This window comes from Saccopteryx bilineata, chromosome 1 (assembly GCF_036850765.1).
Source record: "Saccopteryx bilineata isolate mSacBil1 chromosome 1, mSacBil1_pri_phased_curated, whole genome shotgun sequence".
NCBI lineage: Eukaryota > Metazoa > Chordata > Mammalia > Chiroptera > Emballonuridae > Saccopteryx > Saccopteryx bilineata.
In genome coordinates this window covers 301,962,501-301,980,811 of record NC_089490.1, presented here as the reverse complement: position 1 = coordinate 301,980,811, position 18,311 = coordinate 301,962,501, and the positions used below count along the sequence as shown (strand labels likewise).

At 52.8% G+C, this 18,311-nt stretch overlaps 1 protein-coding gene across 2 annotated transcripts in view; it reads right to left on the bottom strand.

The window, feature by feature from the left end:
- Positions 1-772: 772 nt before the first annotated feature.
- The window catches only part of ZBTB16 (zinc finger and BTB domain containing 16), a 187,269-nt gene continuing 169,730 nt past the window's right edge, over positions 773-18,311 (bottom strand). For both annotated transcript variants that reach the window (XM_066245062.1, XM_066245052.1), the window contains exons 5-7: positions 8,415-8,585; positions 3,500-3,667; positions 773-1,225 (exon numbers count right to left, since the gene is read on the bottom strand). In XM_066245062.1, the coding sequence (XP_066101159.1) occupies positions 996-1,225; positions 3,500-3,667; positions 8,415-8,585 (569 nt within the window). In that variant the 3' untranslated portion in view covers positions 773-995. The remainder of the gene's footprint in view (positions 1,226-3,499; positions 3,668-8,414; positions 8,586-18,311) is intronic.

Here is an 18,311-nt window from a genome sequence, read left to right as displayed (position 1 = left end):
TGTCCGTGTTTAATTATGTTTTTCCGTCTGGGAAGCAAAAGCAGTTCAGCAGGGGATCTTGCTCAGGACAGGGCTTTCAGGGGGCAGGGGTTCCATTTGATCTGCGTCTCAGAAGCTAAGAGTGGGAGTGGGAGCTCTGGGGTCAGACAGGCTCCCCACTAGGGAGCTGGAGGAAGAGAGAGACCCTCCTGATCCATGAGGGGCCGGGCACTCCTAGATGTGGAGGACGGGAGTCCAGTGGTGGCAGGGACAAGGAGCTGGGGGAGGGGCAAGAGCTGGAGGCTCCTGAAGACCAGGTGGGGACACCCCGGTGTGGCAGAGCAGAGGACCACAGCAGATGGCCTGAGTGGTGGGCAGGGAAGAGGAGCCCTTCCCCACCCCAATCTGCCCCAGCAAACTCTGTGTCAACTGGTGACCTGGCAGCCAAGCCCGCCCCCTCCAGGCTCCCTCCTGCCCCCCCTTTCCCACCTCCACCTTCTCAGGAGCTGGTGAGGGGATGGCAGGCAGAGATCATTTGGCTTTGACCAGAAAACCCCTCACTTTCCCGCTAGCCTCCATTTCTGGACATAAAATAAGGGTCTGGGTGGAGGGAAGAGAACAAATCCACCTCTGCCTTCACCCAAGAAAATCAGGCCAACCTCCAGCCAGGGGAGGGGGAGGGAGGCCCCAGGAAAGGGCATGGCCAGGCACCCAGGCCGCCTGGAGCCCCAGAGAGAACCAAGGCCAGACAGCCACCAGATTTTGCTTTTCTTCTTTTTTTCATGTATATATGTATATGTATATATATATATATATATATATGTATGTGTATATATACATATATGCGTGTATATGTATATATATAAGTATGTGTCTATACATACATATATATACACACATACATATATATACACACACATATATATATCTTATTTTTTTGCACAATCCTTCCTCGACTTCATCCTGCTCTAACTCTTCTCTCCTTGCTCCCTTCTCTGCCCCCGCCTGGCCGGGCCTCACACGTAGCACAAGTAGAGATACGTCTTCTCTATTCTCCAGTCGGGTGGGATCTCCTCGGGCTTGTGGCCCTTCATGTGCTTCTGCATGGAGGAGAGGCTGGGGCAGTACTCCGTGCAGATGGTGCATTGGTAGGGGGAGGCGCCATTGTGCGTCCTCAGGTGTTTGATCATGGCCGAGTAGTCCCGGGAGCGCTGGTGGCACAGCTTACACTCAAAGGGCTTCTCACCTGTGGAAGGAAGGCAGAAGGAGAAGCTGTTAGGGCTGCTGAAGGGCCACTTGGGGCCCTCAGTCCACCCTTGGGCTTGTTGGGGAGAATGTTCCTCTAGTTCAGCACTTTCTACAATGGTTGATACATAAGCCAATATGGCATAATCCACAAGTCACAGATGGCAGGACAGTGCCTGAAATATGGCTAGTGCGGCTGGAAACTACACTTTCCATTTTATTTCACTGCAACTAATTTTTTTTTTTTTCTTTTCCATTTTTCTGAAGCTGGAAACAGGGAGAGACAGTCAGACAGACTCCCGCATGCGCCCGACCGGGATCCACCCGGCACGCCCACCAGGGGCGATGCTCTGCCCACCAGGGGGGCGTTGCTCTGCCCATCCTGGGCGTCTCCATCTTGCGACCAGAGCCACTGTAGCGCCTGAGGCAGAGGCCACAGAGCCATCCCCAGCGCCCGGGCCATCTTTGCTCCAATGGAGCCTTGGCTGCGGGAGGGGAAGAGAGAGACAGAGAGGAAAGCGCGGCGGAGGGGTGGAGAAGCAAATGGACGCTTCTCCTGTGTGCCCTGGCCGGGAATCGAACCCAGGTCCTCCACACGCTAGGCCAACGCTCTACCGCTGAGCCAACCGGCCAGGGCCTCACTGCAACTAATTTAAATAGCTAGTGGCTACAGTATTGCAACATAGCTCTGCCCCTTGCCTTATACGCTTCCCTCCCTAGGGCAGGAAACGTAGGTCTAGAAAAGGGGCAGGGAGGCCCGAAACTTCCTTGGGGATGGCTCTCCAGTGGTTCCTTTGGGGGGGGGGCAGAGCTACAGATGGTGGGGAGCCAGGATGGGGTGAATCTAAGGAAACGCCATCCTTTAATCCTGCTGCATCTGGAGCTTGCTAGTTATCACAGGCGAGCTTGCACCGGACCCTGCCTTCCTTCTCGTTGGGGTCTCAAGTGGGGGAGGGGCAGAAAGCCTGGGAGCGCACGGCCACATTCTAGCTGCTACCCAGCCTCCCCTTTGCTGATTCCCCTGGAGCTGAGCAGAAGGTGTGAGGAAACCTCGTTTCGATGCAGTAATTAACTGGCCAGCCATCCCGCTATCATCGATACTCCTCCACGCCGAGGCCCCAGCAAATAATGAAGTAATGAACAGCCAAAGTGATCTAACTATCGACCTGCTATTTACAATAGTCACTGCCAATGCATTTAATGATCCACCTGCCAGGTCACATCCCCGACAAGGGGCTAGGGAAGCCCCCGGGCTCTGGGGAAGCCTCTGGGTTACTCTTGTGGTCAGCAACAAGCATCCCGTCCTCTCCTTGTGGCTGATGCCAGAAAGCAGAGCTCTGACAGGTAGCCTCTGCCTACTGCTCCTCTCCCACAGGGTCCCCTCCCCCACTCCCCTGCAAAGGAGAGCTACCTCCCCTCCTAGCTTGCCAGACTCCACTATCTTCCACTACCTCTTATCCTCAGAGCAAGTCCTTCTGAATATCTACCTGTCCCCAAGCACTGTTGTACTGGTGATAAAATGTGTTACTGGCTCCCCCAAAAGTCTGGATTTGTAGCATTTGCCCATGGCCATGTTGTGACTGCTCTCACCATTGTCAATGTTAAGCAACCAAGGCAATGCTATTGAACATGCAGGTGGGAAGAGGGCAGAGCTGGCTCCCACAAGCAGGGCGGTCCTGCTGCGCATCCCGCTGCCCCTAGCTCTGGCAGTCTGGACCCCAGGACCACTTCCAGTTGTTCTGTCCTTGGACCTTAGGGCAAACAGTAGCTCACATCTCTTTTATGTAAAAAATAAATGTGAGATCCCTTTGAAATGGCAAAACATTATACACATGGAGGGTTTATTAAATACATCTGCTTCTCTGATTTCAGAACCCAGCTTTCACTTAGGACTTCTCAGCCCTCTTCATAACCTTACTCAGTACCCTCTAATTCTTACTCTGTCAAGTAAAATACTATCCTAATCTTCACTTTCAGCTAGCTAGGCAAACTTAAGTCAGGATTCACAGATAAGATGTCTTCTTGCATGATCTAGAAACGATTGGTATGGCTGCCTGGAGAGCTTATCTGGGCTCATGGGAAGTGTGCTATGATTGATTAGCAATGTCTGCCTTGGCCTCGCAAGGTCAGCAGTGGCACTCAGGTCAACAGACTAAGCCTTAACAGAACCTGTTCTACTCTTTGGTTCAGAGCTAGGCTTCTCTGGGAGCCATCTTTCCCCCATCCGCAGCCAAGTTCCAGAGCCTGCTCAGGAGCCCTCTCCGGCCCTCGGTACCTGTATGCACCCTATAGTGCGTCTCCAGCTGGTGCTTGAGGCTGAACTTCTTGCCACACCCATTGCACTCGTAGGGTTTCTCGCCCGTGTGGATGCGTTTGTGGCTCTTTAGTGTGCTCTCATCCCGGAAGCAGCTGCCACAGAACTCACACTCGTACGGGTGGTCGCCTGTGGGGACAAGGGGCTGGTTCAGGCCCTCACCCACCCCTGCCCCCACTTCAGGGGGTGGCAAGGCTCAGTCAGTGTACCAGGAGGACAAGGGTGCCTGCCTCTGCCAGCCCCCACAGCCTAGGCAGAGAGCACGTGTCCACACACATCCACACTTCACTGTTGCCCAGTGTACACTATGGGTCAAGGGCCAGTCTCAGGAAGACAGAGTCCCATTTGGTTCAGGGATGAACAGCCATCCCCAGAAGGTGGGCCCCGTGACAGTGAGGAGACCTGGAGGCTTGCAGAGCTTGCCCGTCAGGAGGTGGTGGCTTCGCATGCCACCTCCTCTTCCCTTCCTCCAGGGCAGGGGTAGAAGCCCCTCCGACATAACAGCCTCACTCATTAAAAATCCCTCCAATTTGGGGAGCAATGAGAACATTATTTCCAAAACTCCAACTGCTGTTTCCCTCCTCCACAGTTTTATACAGCTGTTCTCTCCACTTGACCTCTTCATCTGTCCCTAGTGAACTCCTACTCATCCTTCAAGACCCAGCTCACAAATCAGCCGTGTTTTGAAAGTTTCTCTTTAGTCTCTCAGGCAAAATGAGTTACAGTTTCTTCTCTGTCCCCAAAGAGGAAAAAATAGTCCAGCATTTCATTATTTTAGCAACAGGAGTCTATTGTCTAATTAAAATGGCTCCCTTTTTTTGTTGAGTGCTTACTACCATGCTATGAACTTCACAAAGATCATTATCATGTGATTACTGCAACATGACAAGAAAGATGTTACCATTATTGCCATTTTACAGATGAGAAAAATGAGGTGCTTAAAAATGCTTAAGCATGGCCCCCAAGGTCAAACAGTAGGCAGCAGAGTCAGACTCTGGCCTGGACCTCGAGTCTGGACACTGGCAACGTCTCAGGTTGCTAACTGACGTGCTGTGCTACATCTACCGTTACACCCACTGCGCTTTTAAATGGAAGCACATCAAGTGTGCAAAGGGAGCTTCGTTCATCCCGGTACCATCAGTGTGTAATGTAAGGACAGCATTGAGCCTACGCTCCAGAAATGTTAGGCACAGGAAACCTGGGGAGAACCACATGTCCTCAGCCCGGAGTCCCTGCCCATCAGCGTCTGTGTGTGCCAATGTCCCCCAGAAGGTGAGAGGTTGGCTGTGGTGTGGGGGTTAACTTATTTCTCATTTTGTACCCAAAGTGGGGGCTGGTTTTGGGGGATGAAAGGTGAAGACTTCAGCTACTTATTTATTACAGGAGTGAAGGCACAGACAATAAAGATAGATTGATCACCCCAGACTTTGTTCATGAATATTTAAATATCGCTGATTCGTCTTGTCACTGTAATTACAATTTCTCTGGGCTGCATCTCCAACAACCACAGTTTATGGTAAAGAATGGCCCACTGTATTTCACTTGTCCCTCTGCAGATGTGCAGGGCTGCCAACCGTGTAATGTCCTCTGCATTTCATACATTTTCTTCAGCTGCTGAAGGTTTAAGTCATCCACAATGACCTACGTTTTTTCATTATCCCCATGTCAAACCGTGCTCGTGCCTGGGCATAAATTGTCCTTCTCGTTATAGACTCGCGTGCCTGTGCCTTCACTTCTTCTTTAAAATGTTTTGCTCTCTTCTCTCTCTCTCTCTCTCTTTCTCTCTCACTCCCTCCCTCCTCCGGCCACTGCCCCAAGCTCCCTGCTCTTGAATGCAGACCCCTGCATACCATATAAATTCTCATCTGTTCTCAAGATTCTGAAGGGTTTTCAAGGCTCTCTGGGGAGTGGATGCTGGGGTCTGCCCACTGGTGGGCTCTCTCGGGGGTGACAGATTGGCAAGAAGCCCCGAGGGCGCAGAGGGGTGGGTGAGAGCAACTCAATCGAGGAGAAGCTGAGAAAAGAGCCAGCTCTCAAGATCAGTCCTTGTGCATCTCTGGGCACTGCCCTGGCTGAGCCCTGGCAGTGACCCCGGCCAGTGAGTCCCTCACAGGCAGATCGGGAGATGAACCGAGCCCCGCGTTCTCAGCACTGGCCTCTCTTCTCGCTGCCACTGGGGCTGTGCAGACTGTCTGTCCCCAGCCGCTGGCTCCCTCTAACCCAAGGGGAGGAGAGGCTCGTGTGGATCCTGGTCCTAATTAGCTGCGGGAGGTCAGCCTGCATCCACCTGTGCTTGTGTGCCACTCTCTGTGTGGATGGCTGCACACAGCCTGTCTGACATCCAATCACCCTCCTTACGGAATCATCAGCGATTACAACTTTAATCAAGGATTCGGTATCCTCATTAAGATACAAATAAATAAATAAAGCAAGGGCCACGTGAGATTTCAGTCGGAGCAGGTAATTAAAATGTATGTCGGCAGCCACCCGGCTGGGGGAACCAGCACCTGTGCCCCTCTCCTCCAGAGGGGGGCCTAAGAGTTTAAAAAACAACAAAGGGTTAAGATAGAGGAGTTTGTTTAATTAGGATTTTATGAATTTAATTATGAACTGGATCATATGTTAAATGAGTTTAAATAGGAAATCTGAAGAGTCAACTAGGGAAAAGAGTAAGGAAAACTTAGAACTCACACACATGCACACACGCAACTTTTGGAACATGGCGAGCACCTGGTCCAAAATCCTCACCCTGAGAGTGAATTGTGTCAGTGTTCCCATAATGTACACAAAACTGGCCGCAGAACTCAAAATCCAATTTGTGGCGTGTTGATTAACTCTGTAGCCTCTTTAATGAGCTTGATATCAAGTGCAGGACAAACGAGACTAATTAGAGCCCCCTCTGGCATGCCCAGTGCACCTGTGACCCCAGCGGTCTGTCCTTATACTGGTGGTCTTCCTGACACTGGCCAGGCCCAATGTCGCCCTGCCCACCCCAGCCCCATCCTGTCCGTTACTCGGGCCCCTCCGTGTAGCACAGCTGAGAGTTTATTATATGATGAGCCGTGTGGATCAGGGATCCATCAATGCCAAGAGCACGGCTGGACTAACTTACCAAACACAGCTGCTGATGCTAAACACCAAGCCCCAGCAGCAAATGGGCCAAGAACAACGGCATATTAATGAGGCATTGTGTGGGGTGTGCTCAGCCTGTGTATGGCTTGTGTGTATAGGGCCTGGCTGGTGTGGAGATTGATGGGTGGTTGCATGTGTGTGTGCACAGGCAGTGCCCGTGTCCCGTGTATCCCAGATTAAGTCTCCCTCCCCACAGATCTGAGCCACGACCAACATGGAAGCCTGTGACATTTTGATAGCCGAGTTCTTTAAAGGTGGCCTGGGCAGAGCAGGGCCTATTCTGCGTAGACTTAGCAAGGCTGGGATCATGCCAATCACATGAAGGCAAGAGATGTGACCCAGAGTGTCCTCAGAAGTGGCTGAAGGTTACTGGCCATCTCTGATAGGCTAAATTTGGGGACAAGGTGGGGGAGGTATGGACGGGAAGGTGCCTGTACCTGTAAGGATGCTGGTGACAAACTAGTGAGAACATCCTTGTCAGCACCCCTTCCTCCATAGCCCTTCTTGTACAGCTGACTCCAAGGGACCGCCCCCCTGTCCTAGGCCAGCAATTCTAAATAATTTTCAGCAAATGTGGTGATGTTAAGGCAATATGCTCCCCGGAATAGAGCAGCATCTAGAAGGGAGAGCCAGGCAGGCTCCTTGGTGACGGTGCCCACTGCTGGCAGGACAGGACCACTCAGACCAGGAGAAAGAATGCTCCTCCCATGTCCAGCAGAGCCTCCACCCACAAGAAGCTTGGCATGCACACTTGATTCCAGAGCTGTGACCAGACTCAAGAATGAGATGAGGAAGTGCCCAACCATCCCTGTTGGCACACACAAGTTTCTGTGCCCTCTCCAACAGACATGAACATATGCCTTGTCACAGCCCAGGTATAAAGTCTGCCTGCCTGTCTCCCTGGCCCTGCCCCATCACCACTTCTCACCCCAAACCCAGGAGAGAACACACCAGCGGAGAAACACGCAGACTCAGAAATGGACAGTGTAGTATCCATGTACAGTCAGCAAGGACCCGGTTTTGAGAGAAAGGAAACAGTATAAGTCATCCGTTCCCTTACTAGGGGACCGGGGAAGTTGCAAGGAAGCAAATGCCTCTTGGTCCTCGGAGACCAAGGGTCCTGTCCCCAAAACCTAGAGAGTGGTGGTATCTCCCTGAGTCACAACCCCTGTTGTCCCCCCCCATCTGGACCTGGCTAAGCGGGGATAGTTCATGGCTCCTTGTTTATTCCCCTAAACAAGGTTAATGCCTCGGAGTAGAAAACGTGATTCTGTTATTGGGGAGCAATTAGGACCACTTCTGCAAGGTTCTCCTAAGAAAGAGCCCGAGGCTGACTTAGAGAATGTGTTTCCATGGGGCGGGGGCCAGGGAGAGTAAAGGGATGTATGGCAGAGAGAAATAAAAGACCAAGCAGGTAGGTTTTTCTCAAAATGAGTTTTGGGTCCACCTGCCTCCGAAACCCTTGGGGACATTTACCAACAATGCTAAGTCTTTCATCCCACTTCATATGCAATGAACCCAAGTTTCTGAGGGGGGGGGCAGACCGCATTTCTAATGAAGACCCTCACTGCTGATGGGAACTCAGGTTCCACAAGGTGGGACGGGGAGAACTATCACATCTACCAACACAACTGCACTCTTCCCCCACAGCCCAACCCTTCAACAAAGAAGGGCTTTTGGAGGTAAATTCAGCCCTTGCTTCCCAGAGACCCTGATTGACATATCACCCGGCTGGCCGGCCTACCTGTGTGTGAGCGCAGGTGGCGCTTGAGGGCGGTGTGGCTGGGGAAGGTCCGGTTGCACTCGCTGCAGATGTAGCTGCGCACGCCCGCGTGAACCTCCATGTGCTGCTGGAGCGCGCTCTGTGCCTGGAAGCGTTTCCCACACAGCAGACAGAAGACAGCCATATCTGCGCCTGTGGGAGACAGGAGGGCAGGGCCTCAGGGGCTAGGGCACAGGCCTCTCTGTACCCAGTGGGCAGGCTTGAGCAAGAGCCATCACGACTAGTGCCCCAAGCCCTCATGCTCAGGGGCAAACCCAGAGGCGGCCGGGGCACCTAGTGTGTGATCCAGTAGTGAACAAAACCAGCTTGCTTCCTGTCCTCGGGAACCTAAAGTCCAGTGGGAGAAAGATATGCATTAGCCAACCACACCACAGCAGCAAATGTGAGTGGGCAACTGTGGTGTGCTGGGTCGAAGGCACTGTAGCACAATGGCATGTGTCAGAGGGACTTTGCGGTGTCTGGGGCAGGAGCTGAAGAGTAACAACAATGAAGGCAACATCTGCCAGCCATTGTCCAAATGTAACCAAAATCACATCTCCAAAACAAAGGTTCTACATCCTCACCATTCAGATAAGGAAAATGAGGTTCAGAGGTTGAGTGACTTGTCCAGAGTCCTGTGGAGTCTCCTGACGCTGGTTATCAGACCCTGTTCTTTTAACCACTTTCTCCTTCATCAAAGCACGCATCTTAAGGGTGCACTCATTCAACAAATATTATTTTAGCACCTTCTACAAGTAGGACCGTCTTCTCAGTACTGGAGACTTAACCATGGAAATCTATACACAGTCCCTGCTCTCAGCACCCTGGGTGAGCAGGGACGGCACTCCCGGAAGCTGAGTCGCTGTGAGCACTGCGTGCGGGAGAGAGACGCGGTGGGCTGGAGGGTCAGACGGAACGTGCAGCTGGGGAAGCAGGAGGGAACAGAGGGGAAAACTCAAGAAGCTGGCAGGGGTCTTGAAAACCATATTAAGAGCTTTAGGCTTCATCCCAAGACCAAAGGGCAATTGTCAAAGAATTTTAATCCAGTGAGTGATACAAGATTTTTACTTAGTCCAGTCTGGTCATTCTTGGGCTGGTGTGAAGCAGAGGCAGGCAGCCACCCCCCTGGACTTTCCAAAGACAGGCGGCCACTGTTGGCTTGCAGCTATGAACCCCTGTCCAGTGTCCTGGCCTTCCGGGCACTGTACCACAGACAGAAGCATCTAAACCCTCTGTCTGGGTCCTGCCTGGTGGCCTGCTGCCCACCGTTTTGAATTCCGTTTCCCTAGGAAGCCCACTTGTTCACCTCTCCTTGCTGGCATCTGAGCAGCATCACCTGTGCTCAGCCCTGTGTGTGGGACAAGCAGAAAAGGTGGACAGGCCTGGCATCTGTCAACCCACCCCAGAGTGGGGGAATGGGCAGAGTATGGGCTGCCAGGAGCTGTGGCGTGCTTTGTGTGGAATTGAGGGGCTCCTGGTGGCAAGTGGGGTGAAGGAAAGGGCAGCATGGAGAGCCGGGGCTGCCTCCCTGGCCCACCGACAGAGACGGCAAGCGGGAGGCCTGCTGTCTCCACCTCAGTCCCATTCGTGGCTGGTTTGGGGGAGGATTAGTGGGAAGGCAAGAGCTCATTCCCTCCTACTCCTCCACCCCTCACAGCCACTTGTGTAGACACTCAGAAGACTGGGCACCTGCAGCCATGTTCAATTCATGCTTTCCTGGGCATCCAGGCCCAGGGAAGGCTGAGCAGGGAGATGGTGCAAGCAAGGGCGTGGGCTTGCTCTTGGCCTCAAAGAGCAGAAGGGAAGGGACTGGTATGGGCACTGTGCTAGGTGCTTTATCTATGTTGACGTCTCATTGAAAATGTGCACCTGTCAACCAGGCATTCTTATCCTCCTCTTTATACATGGGAAAACAGAGATTAAGTAACTTGCCCAAGGTCGGATAGTGTGAAAAAGACAGAGCTGAAGTTTGAAAATGCCTAGGTCTGGCCGGTGTCAAGAATCACAGGGCTGGACTGGTGTCTACCTCTGGGTCTGCCCCCTGTTTGCCTGGCCTCTGGGAAATGCAGAGCACCAGCACCAGCCAGCCAGCTGGCTCAGGAGCTGCAAAGCGTCCAGGGTTTCCCCCACATTGTGCAGAGAAACTGGGCCAGCAGCAGAGCCACGGTGCGGGTCTCTGAAGACTCCCAACCCCCCTGGAAGTCAGTAAGGTCTCTGGCAGGTAGGCGCACTCAGCTCCACTTGATCAAGGGGTACACCAAAAGGAGTGGTCTGTCCAGGCAGTAGCAGAACAATGGCTGACAGTGAGTCCCCGAAGTCCAGCCATTCTGGCCAATCTGCCCAGGACTGGTGTCCATCTGCCACATGTTCTGTGGCACAGCAGCCCTGGCTGCTTCACCCCCAGGGCCCCCTCTCTGCCCCTAACATCACCCCACAGAGAAACCCGAGTAAACAGACGTCAAACAGCTGCTTTCTGTGGGTAAGATACAGCAGGCTCCCTGGGTAAGCCAGGCCCAGGTTTTTCCTCCTGCATTCCCTGAAGCCTCCAGGGTGGAGGAGCCTAGATCAGATGAATGACATTCCCGGTAGGACACCCCAAGCCTAAAACGCCAGGCCCAGAGGAGCCCTGACGGCCAGCACCCCCGAGCAGGACAGACCGAAACTCCAGCATCGCTCCACACCCTTGGTCATCCCAAGGTCCCAGGAAGCTGCCCCACTAGGCCATCCCTCCTTCTCGGAAGGGCCTGAACCCAGCTCGAGCTCATCCAGCTGGCACAGTGACTACTACCAAGTGCAAACACTGTGCTAGGTGACAAGGGAGGTGCTGAGATCAACCTGAGAAACAGGTTCCCAGACTACTGGGGACACCAAGTCACCAAACAACCAGCGAGGCTGCAAGGCAGGGCATCTTCACGAGGCTTTGGAGAAGATTCCGAGAGATGTTTTCTCAATGGCTTTGCAACATGGAGAGTATTAAGAAGCAGGGGTGAGGCGGTGGGCTCGGAGGCCAGGCTAAGGAAACACCACTAGCAAACCTCAGGGCAGGCAGGGACGGAGGACAGGCCCCGAGGACAGACATAAGCAGGGAGGTTACTGGGAGTCAGATCCCAGAGGGCTGTACTGCCCAGGGGAGCAGATCATACTCCATCCTGCAGGCCATGCTGTGCCAGGGAAGGAGGGGGTGCTGGCACGATCCTACCAGTACTGAGGGCAATCGGCCTGGGGACAGCATGGGGACTGATGGCAGAGGCAAGCAGCTGGAAGCAGGGAGAGAGCTGATGGCGTTGTGCTACCACAGAGGAGGCTGGAACCAGAGGATGGTCAGGGCCGGGAGCACAGGAGGAGGAGAGAATGGAGGGAGGGCGCGGCAGGACCTGGGCCTGGGGACCTGGGTCTGGGCTCAGGCAGGACGCACGGTGCACTCAGAGGCCCAGACAGCCAGCTCTGCGCCTTGGTGACAAGTTTAACATTATAGAGCTGCAACCTAGAAAGAAAACACAACAGAGTCCTTCCCATGGTCTCCCCCCCCCCCCCCCCCCCCCGCTTCCTGGGTCATCGACAAGGCACGGGGCTCTTTCTGGCCGCTGATACGCTGACAGAGACGAGACAGGGGGGCTGAGGGGCCCTTCTCTGCTCTCCCCATCCCCGTGTTTGGGCACCGACAGCTGAGAGAATGGGAAAAACATTTTAAAAGAGAAAAGGAAAGGGCAGAGGAGAAGTGGAGGAACAGATAAAGAAAAGCTATCGGTGTGTGCAAGTCAAAAACCCTGAGACTTCATAAAAGCTATTAAAACAATTTGCTATAGTGTCTGCTTAGCTGATTGTCCGCGTGTATGATGAGTCAGGGCAGAGTCTATTACGCCGGGAGATTAAGCAAATAAATGCTAGCTTTCGGAAACACATTAAAACGTGGGGCTCTAAAAATAAAATCATCTAGAAAATTGTATTAGCAATTCATTAGCTGCGGAGAGACGTGTGGCTCAGCAAGGGGACGCGGCCGGATCAGAAAGAACAGCGCCCCCTCCCACACCTGATCAGCACAACATACAGGAGCCCAGAGCAGCACAGCATCCTGGCTCTGTCACTCACTTGCCTGTGATGCTCAGTGAGTCACTGAACCTCGCTGGGCCAGAGTGTGCCCATCCCTTGCCACACTGCCTCTGGTTGCTGAGAGCATCGAATGAGATACCCACATGAAAAAAGCTTTCAAGCTATAAATTGACAACAGGGCCAGTGCCTGCCCTGACGATGCCTTCTCTGAATTAGAAAATCATGCCTCTTCCTCTGGGCAGACACAGACCCTCGCCTGGATGCACACAGCTCAAGGAAGCAGAGCAAGCTGGGTGCCAGCCTCTAGCCCCTTAGCCAAATGTCCTCATGCCATGAACAACCTGGCTATGGCTCATGGCAGCCTGGCACAATATACAAGCCTATGTTGTTTTTATCGACTCTGGGCTGCTTCTTCCAGGAAGCTGACCCTAGAGAAGGAGGCATCTTGGCTGAATTACACCGTTTAGTACCCAGGGCCAACAACGTCCTCTTCCGAGCCCTCCTGATGGCAGCACGTAAAACCCTGGGCTGCATTTATTTTTTGACATTCAGCTCTGCCTGCTAGACTGTAAACCCTGTAAAGCAGAAGCCGTGTTCTTTATCTTTGTGGAGCACAACAAACGTCTGGCAGGGAGTAGGCTCTTGATGGCTGCCTGGAGCTATTGGGCAGTCACAAAGAGCAGAGGCAGGGCGGGGTGGGAAGTCACTGCACAGAGACAGACAGCTAGAGCCAGGAAAGCTCCCAACTGTGCTCCTTGGCAAAGAGTGACGCGAAGCAACCCACAGGTGGATGGTCTTTTTGGGCCTCTTGGGTCTGTGTGGTGGGCTGGATAGCACTCCCCAGTTCTGGCTCCAAGCGAAAACCCAGAAATGGAGAAGAACCAGTTTTATCAATGTCACACCGTGGACTAGTCACAAAAGACTCCAGGTCCAGCCAGAGGGTGGCCCTTCCTGGCTCTGGAACACTGGGCCACACAGCTGCTGTTTGTGGCCTCCTTCCTTCATCCAGCAAACAGTGTTCACGACTAACCTGCCCTGTACAACGTCAACCACACAGTGCAGCTTTGAGGCAACTGACAAAAGTTTTTGAGTCTGTAAATCCTATGAATGTATTGTTTTCTATCAATCTGTAACTTTCAATGCAAACCAGAAACATAATTTAGCCTTGGCCCAAGAAAATAATTTGCCAGGTCAAAGAAGAGCACTTCCTCTACTCTTCTGAACAATGAATGGACTCAGTCTTGGGCTGGACTCCTAGCAAACTAGGACTAGGAAGAGGGTGTGGAGGTGGCAGGTTGAATGAGGAGTGGTTCCAGGTAATGTGGGCGGGTCCTTGCAGACATCCGGGCCCCCTTTGCATCAGTTCCATCTCTGGAGATGGTGAAAACACCACACCCACCCTCCACCCTCACGGGCAGCACAGCAGCCAGTGTTGGCCGCCAAGGCATGCACAACTCACAGACTCTCCATTTAAAACGAGTTTAATTTTAGCAAAAAGACAAGAAAAAAGAGAAAGCAAGAAAGCCAAGGCCGGAGTGGAACAAAAGGAGGCAGAGGGATGACATTGATCCAGGGTATTTATTTCATCCAGCAGAGGACTGGGTCTGAAATTATGAGACACAAAAACCCTCATGTTTACACCTGTACCATTTCCATACCAATTAGCTCTTTAATAGAAAAGAAAGAACAGCATCAGAGGGGTACACAGCTGGAGAAGATGTTCAGGTGCTACACCTTCTTGGAGCAAGGCTCTTATTATCTCTGGCTATAAGCAGTTTCTTAATCAAAAGAGCAGAGGGATCTAAATATAATCTGGCTTTCCTTGGTAAGCCGGCAGTGACTGCTACGTGTGTGTGCGCCAGAGCACGTGTGGTCCTTGCGTGTGGACCACGGATGAGCTTCTCACGGCCGACAGCCCCCAACCTCACCCAGCAAAGGAGGAGCTGTTTCCCCAGATACCCCAGCAGCTTCTTCCCAGAGGAAGAAAATATCAAATTTAGAGGTGTGTGAAAACCTTGATTTCTAATGGAACCATCCCCACCCCCCGGTATCATTGTTAAAGATGAGGTTGAGCTATATCATCCACTGTGCGGGAAGAAGAGACAGAGAAGCAGCTGGGCTGACTCACCTAAAAGGCAGAAAGGCTCTGTCTGCCCCTAAGGAGGACAGGAAAGGCTAGAGGTGTGCTTGGGGGGGGGTGGGGGTGGTGACGGGGACAGGACAGGGAGCAGACAGAAAGGAACCAAACCAAACCCAGCCCATGGTGGCATTGGCAGAGTGCCTGCCCCTTTTGACTTTTCTTTTTCTAATTTTTTTTTAATTTAGAAATTAAATTTAATGTGGTGACACTGATCAATAAGTCCTTTTGACTTTTCAAGGGACCTCTGGAGAAAGGGCCAAGAGCTCCTCCCTCCAGTTTTCCTCTTGGGCATAAGCTGCAGGACCATTTGGGACAAGCTCGTGAACTTCGTCAGAGAAACAGCTATATGCACCGTGAGGGCCCAGCCTGCCCAGCCAAGAAAGTGCCAGCCCACTGACCTTGAGAGTGGCAGCTGCTAGGGAGAGATGAGTCCCACTGTCTCCTTCGCTGCCCGCTGCCTCTTCCAGGAGGGCGAGAGAAGGAAGAGAACGCATCTTGGGAAGCTTGCCTCAGACCAGGTTAGTACACACAGTCACCTGCTGCTGGGCACTTGAGTCTGGTGCTCAGTTGCCCTTTTCCAAACCAAGCCAGGAGCTAAAAACCTAAACATTTAGCCTTCTTGTCAACTCCAGCCTTGCCAATTCCAGTCTCCTTACCCAACCCTTTCTACCCCCTTTCCCTTTCTTTCTTATCTGCTTAGAATCTTGGAAGGCACCTATCCATGTATATATAACCTTCCATTTTCATGAGGGAGAGGAGGAATGTTATGGTTTCACATGGATAGTCCAGGAAGCAGAGAATTCTTAATGAAATAACCAAAAAGGGGAGGAGTTGGAGTAGCTAGCTAATTCAAAATTGTTTTAAAACTAAGCCATGGATGGGTGTGTGATTACAAGTCTCAAAGCACACATAGACACACACAGACACACACAGACACACACACACACAGACACACACACACACACACATACCAGTCTCTCTGGGATGTGGGTGCATCCTCAGCAGCGCAATGCTGGCTCCCAGAAAACCATGTATTTGTTTAGCAGTGAGCTGCAGACACAAGTGCATTTCATTCCTCCACAACTCCAGCTACAGTAAACAAATTTGTCAGCTCACTAGCTTATTAAGGTGCAGCCTGGACATAGGGGGATTTATTGAGACCTGTACAATAAAGGTAACATGGATGGGTTTGCTAATTTTGTCAATCACTTGAACGAATGAGCCCAGAGGGGAAGGAACTGGGGGAGAGGCTCCAAAAGGGTGGAAATAAAGGAAGGAGGTAAGAAGGAGGGAAAGCTGAGTTTGGTTTGTGAGAGAGAGTGAACAGTTAGGATGGAACCAGGTCTGTGCTTCACAGCCAGTTACAAGACCAGCTCTCTAGTTCCATCTACTTCTGGTGGGACATTCCCTTACATCCAGCCAGGGCACCCTTTCTAGAGTGCCCGAGACCCTAGCGGGAAAGGTGTCAAAGGCAGACTCATCCGCAAGATGACAAGCCAAGGCCTGGACCCCTGGCACAGGGTCACACCGATGGCAACATTCCTCCTGCTCTGCGTGCGGACCGAACTAAGGGCTCACGGATGGAAAGCACACTAGGGAAGCGGCAGGCCCCCCACATCAGGCGAGACCAGGGGCCCTCCTGCTCCCCCTTCCCACCCACAGCCCCTTCCCAGTCCAGCTCCTGGACCCTTCCAGGCGTTCCAGAATGGATCCGAACTTCTACCACAAGAGCAAGGAGGGGAAAAAGGAAAGGGAGCGTGTGTGTGTGTGTGTGTGTGTGTGTGTGTGTGTGTGTGTGTGTTGGAGGGGCTGGGGGGGGGGGATTAAATCCGGAGAGGTATGCAGCCCTCTGGTCTGTAACTTTCAAAATGACAGCAGGACTGGGGCAAAGGTCGTGAGGTCCAAGGCCTTAAGCACCTCAGCCAGCTGTGGCTGCGCAGCAGAACCCGTGCAGACTGCGGGACGCCGGCCTGTATACATCGGTGGTGAGCAGCCCCCGCTGGGGGTGAGGACAATGGGCCCACGCGGGGTTGGGAGGCAGGACAATGGGCCCCAGCCAGTGCGCAGGCCCGGAACAAATGTGCCCTGGCACCACGGGGCCCCCATTTGTGAAACTAATTGGCCCTCGATTGAAAAAAAATGGACCAACTTCAACAGCCCTGAGAAGAGAGGGGCGCTCAGTCACCTGCCCCAGCCCGGTCCCAGGGAATCTGAAACAGAAGCTTCTCTCAGGTGATGCCCATTTGGCAGAGGGGTAGGTGCCTTTGAGATGAGATCGGTCTGGAAGGAGGTGGCTGGGGGATGGGGCAGGTGGGCATCAAGCTGTCTTGGGGGACCCACTTCTTCTCCCAATATGGAGACAATTACCTTCCTCACTTTCTCTACACTGCTTGTTCTAAAGGAATACAGTTCAAAGGAGAGAGACAAGCACCTGTCTATCCTCTGGGTTCCGGAAGCCAAAGGGTTCTCTGCTTCCCTGGGGCAGATGGGCGGGTGGCAAAGCCACAGAGCTGCAGGGGGCTCCGCTGTCAGTCCCTCCTCCCTGGCAGGTCTACAGTGCTGCCTGTGGGGCTGGTGGGAGCACTGCAGCTCTCCGTGAGGCTGCAGGACAGCGGGACTGGAAGAAATGAGGGCCCCTCAGTCTCTACTCATCTGGTCCTGGGGACCTCTGCGCAAAACCCCCTGAAGCACGTGGTGGGAAGTCAGGATGTCCTGTGAAAGGAGAGAGCAGGGTAACCTCCTGCTGCTGTCCTCTTGCCCCATCCTGTCCTGTGACGTTTTCATGACAGGCTCCCAGGTGAAGAGGGGTGCAAGAGTGGAAAGCACCTGTCTCCAAGTCCTGGCTCAGTGATTAACTTGATGTGCACTCTTAGGTAGGTTACTAAACCTCTCTGAGCCTAAGTTTTCTCACTGGAAAAATAAAGAAAGAAGTAAATGATTCTTAAAGGATACCCTGCCCCCGACTCTCGCAGTCAACGGTTCTCAGTCTGTGGACGAGGGGGATGGAAGACTAGAAGGTCTTCCAGGCAGTTCTCCTTCAAGTCTGCCTCAATAGCTTTCCTTTAGTTAAAAAGAATAGCGAGACTTCAGTGGGAACTACTATCTTAGGCTCACAGAGGGAAGTCACAGGCAAGGCAAAGAGAACTGACCTTGACTGAGCGTTTACTGGGAGCTAATCGGGTCTACCCCGCTGAACCCTTCTCAGGCAGCCCTGTGAGACAGGGAGTTTTAGGAAGATGAGGAAAGCAAGGCTTGAGAGAACCTGCTGTGCCCTTTCTCTCAAGGGACCACCAGTTATCTGCTAGGACCTCCAAGAACTGGCCATACACCCAGGAAGGCAATTTTTGAGTCTCTGGGTCTGAGGGTAGCTGTAAACCTTTCTGTGCTGGGGGAGGGCCTGGCTGATGGGGTGGTGATGGGGACCAGGGGTTTTCTCTCCCATGCCCCCAACATTGGGGTGACAGGAAAGACAACCGATGACCCGGCACAGAGGGGGAGCAGAGAAGCCGAGTCCCTGAATCCAGTGGCCTCAGTGCCTTAGCACTGACATTCTGAGAGTGTGGCCAGAGCGTCACAGGAGGGCACGGGGCCCCCCTGAAGAGGAGTCCCATTCCCTTACTTGTATCCTAAGTGGTCAGCGGGTCTCCCTCACCTCTTTCATTGTGCACACGGCCTTTTCTGTAGAGACG